The 2859-nt window shown below is 50.7% G+C and overlaps 2 protein-coding genes across 2 annotated transcripts; both read left to right on the top strand.

Moving 5' to 3' along the window:
- Positions 1-387: 387 nt before the first annotated feature.
- PUNSTDRAFT_78398 (uncharacterized protein) lies at positions 388-1220 on the top strand (the record flags this gene model as incomplete). The annotated part of the gene is made up of 4 exons (XM_007389391.1): positions 388-603; positions 691-831; positions 879-1019; positions 1071-1220. Coding segments are annotated over 4 exons (648 nt in total), but the record flags the coding sequence as incomplete, so codon positions are not given.
- Positions 1221-2388: 1168 nt separating this feature from the next.
- Positions 2389-2715, top strand: PUNSTDRAFT_32812 (uncharacterized protein; the record flags this gene model as incomplete). Its single annotated transcript, XM_007389390.1, has 1 exon — positions 2389-2715. A coding segment is annotated over one exon (327 nt), but the record flags the coding sequence as incomplete, so codon positions are not given.
- Positions 2716-2859: the final 144 nt, after the last annotated feature.

The following is a 2859-nucleotide window of genomic DNA, read 5'->3' as shown; positions in this document are numbered from 1 at the left end:
AACCATAGGCGTGATCCTCTCCCTCAAGTCCAGCTCACAGCCAATGGTCGCCTGAAGCCAGAGAAGAACACGGATCCATGGATCGACCGCGGCCGGCACTATGCTCGTTTCATTACGATGTTTGAGCGGCCAGCCATTGTTCTCCGCCATGCTCAGCGGAGACTCCTCGATTATGACGAGGACACCATCTATACAGCCGAGTCAGTATTCTGCATCTGTTAAACCTGCCGCTGTCTGACTACTGTGACACCAGGGAGGACCGGTGGTACACCTTCTTTGAAGCAATATGCGATGCTCAACCTGGGTTCCGCAGAACTTCAGGAGTTCGAAAAGATTGAGAAATCGGTATGTTACGGCCATCTTGTCATCCATAGCTGACTTGTATACGCATCGCAGATGCAAAAAGGACAAAATAACGCGCGAAATCAGGACACTAATACCCTCAAGTCACGCATTGTTCTGTGGCTCAACAAGACCATCACCGAATCCAACCTGAACTTGCCGCCACTCGATGGGGATAACAAGATCGGCTGCGGGTACGTCCACGAGCTCACTGGTAAGCTTATACGACCTGCGTTGCTAGACTGGAGCGACACATTGTACGTCACATCTCACATCTGTCATTCCACTAACCCGACTCTATCTAGTATTAAGCAAGCACTACGAAACGGTACTGCTACTATCCAGGAGACAGTCATCGCTGACGACGGGACATCCACCACACGGCCTGTTCCTATCAACGGGTTGCACTTCCCCATGTTTCTGTGGAAGGGATCATACAACCCTGATGTGCCATGGGTTGGCTTCTGTCAAGGCTCCCTTCTTGTTAAGGTAAATGCACAACTCTGCTTGTGAGCACATCGCTTATGGTTTCCCAGGCGTATCACTGCATTTTCATCTCACCATCAGCTGCCAACAGCAAGAAGGGAGATCAGGCTCGAAGTACGCACTCCGGCATCGCAGCAATTTGTGGAGTCACTCAAGTCAATCCAGCATCCATCGCATACATTGCTACCCAGGTACGTTCGCTACTCTTAGCCCGAGACATGATGACTCATCAATTCCACCAGGTAAAATTCGCGCTGAGCTCGGAGCCCACTTTCAACAAATACGAGAAGGCCTGCGATAGCCATCGATTCTTCAACGCTCTCCTGGATTGGTTCGAGCATCCTGATTTCAAGATGTTCTCAAAGGATCTCCTTCAGTGGTGGAATTGGTGAGTGTGCCTGGTGTTGCTGGTGTCTGTCGCTGATCCCTACAATCCCTATTGCAGTCAGATCTTCCCGGCCACTGCAAATCTTCACAGCAAGAGCACGACTAATGACACGGTGCATCGTATGAAGGCCGCACTTGCCGCTACCAATACCGCTGTCCCGACAAGTGCCGTTGGTGAAGACGACGACGGTGAAATCTAATCTTTTGCCACATTGTCATTGTATTCTATTCTCCTCTGTAATACAACTCTTGTGATCTACAAATATGCCTGCCTTCAATTGCGAGATGAGATCTGTATTGCTATGTCTTGGATAACTCCCGGTAATATAAAGGTCTTGCATCACACGCACAACTGTTGCATTCCTTCTGAAGCGGTGGGCCGACTCTCAGTAGTGGTAGCAGTCATGTAATCGTTTCCCGTGATATACAAGTCTTGTGCTACTGATGTAATCCCTATGACAACTTGGTTAGGAGCAACCAGGATGCCGAAGTCGGCAACACTGCCAGCGAACGGGAAGACCCACTCGGTCTCGTATGGCATTGCAATCTAGACTACAAGACTTTTGGCTCCGCCTAACCTTGTAGTCATTGCGAGGCCTTGCATGGTCTCGCGCGAGTGCGGCCGTTTTTGCGATGTATGAATGGCGAATTATGCCCTCGTGCTCAACGTGCGAAGTTGGCTGGCACGTTTCTCACGGCAGGGCAGTACGTGTGACGTAATTACCACATGACCCATCAAACATGAGCAAACATCTCAGCTGTACTTAAGGTCGTCTGGGCTTGCAACGTCGTCATCCCACCACAACATATGGTCACGAACGCTCCCCTAGCAGTGAGGCTCTAATCTTCACGCTGGGGGAGGCTTTGTACTGCATAGAGGACAGTGAGGCTTTAATCTTCACACCTCAGTTGCAGTGCAACAGACCAGGGGGTGAAGGGGATGACGAAGAAAGAACCCATTCAGGTAGTCTTGAAACCAGCCGTTCTGCGGGGACGAGAATAGATCGAGCGATGACGAAAGCGAGTGTCAGAGTAACGTCTTGTTGTGTCAACGTCAGATGGGATGGTTGGGGTCGTCTCGCGCAGAACGTCTGGTGTAGTCTCGAATCCAGCCGCCCTATCGCAAGCGCATCAAACTCAAAGCAAAGAGAAAGGTTGGAGTCAGTGCTGGATCTGACCAGCGCAGGCAAACGTCAGCATTATGCCATTGCACTCCTTGACAAGTTCTTCCGCCACGTGCCGGCAACATTCCGTGCGGGTGTGTTATACGACATAGGCTGTCAGTTGCATCGAAGCTGTTATAAGTGGGACCTCCTACCAGATTACTGCGACCGCATAGTGTTCGTGATCTCGGTGTTCCACGCGTTTGGCCACCAATGGCCATGTCAAATCATATACCACCCGCGAAAGTGTGCGTGTTTTGGCCTTTCAGATGGAGAAGGATGCGAGCGCCTCTGGAGCGCACTGGACCACCTCGTGGCCGGGCTGCGTGTTAGCGGTGTAAGTGATTATCCACCTGAACAAAGAAGAGATCACTGACGGAATTGTGAAGTACTTTCAACGGTTGTATGTGATCAACTCTCAAATACACCATCTGGATGGCCTACACCGGCGTGGAATCGCTAAATGGCTTGTACGCAAGTA

The sequence above is a fragment of the Punctularia strigosozonata genome (assembly GCF_000264995.1).
Source record: "Punctularia strigosozonata HHB-11173 SS5 unplaced genomic scaffold PUNSTscaffold_105, whole genome shotgun sequence".
Taxonomy (NCBI): Eukaryota; Fungi; Basidiomycota; class Agaricomycetes; order Corticiales; family Punctulariaceae; genus Punctularia; species Punctularia strigosozonata.
The sequence above is the reverse complement of the archived record's forward strand: the minus strand, read 5'-3'. Positions and strand labels throughout refer to the sequence as shown.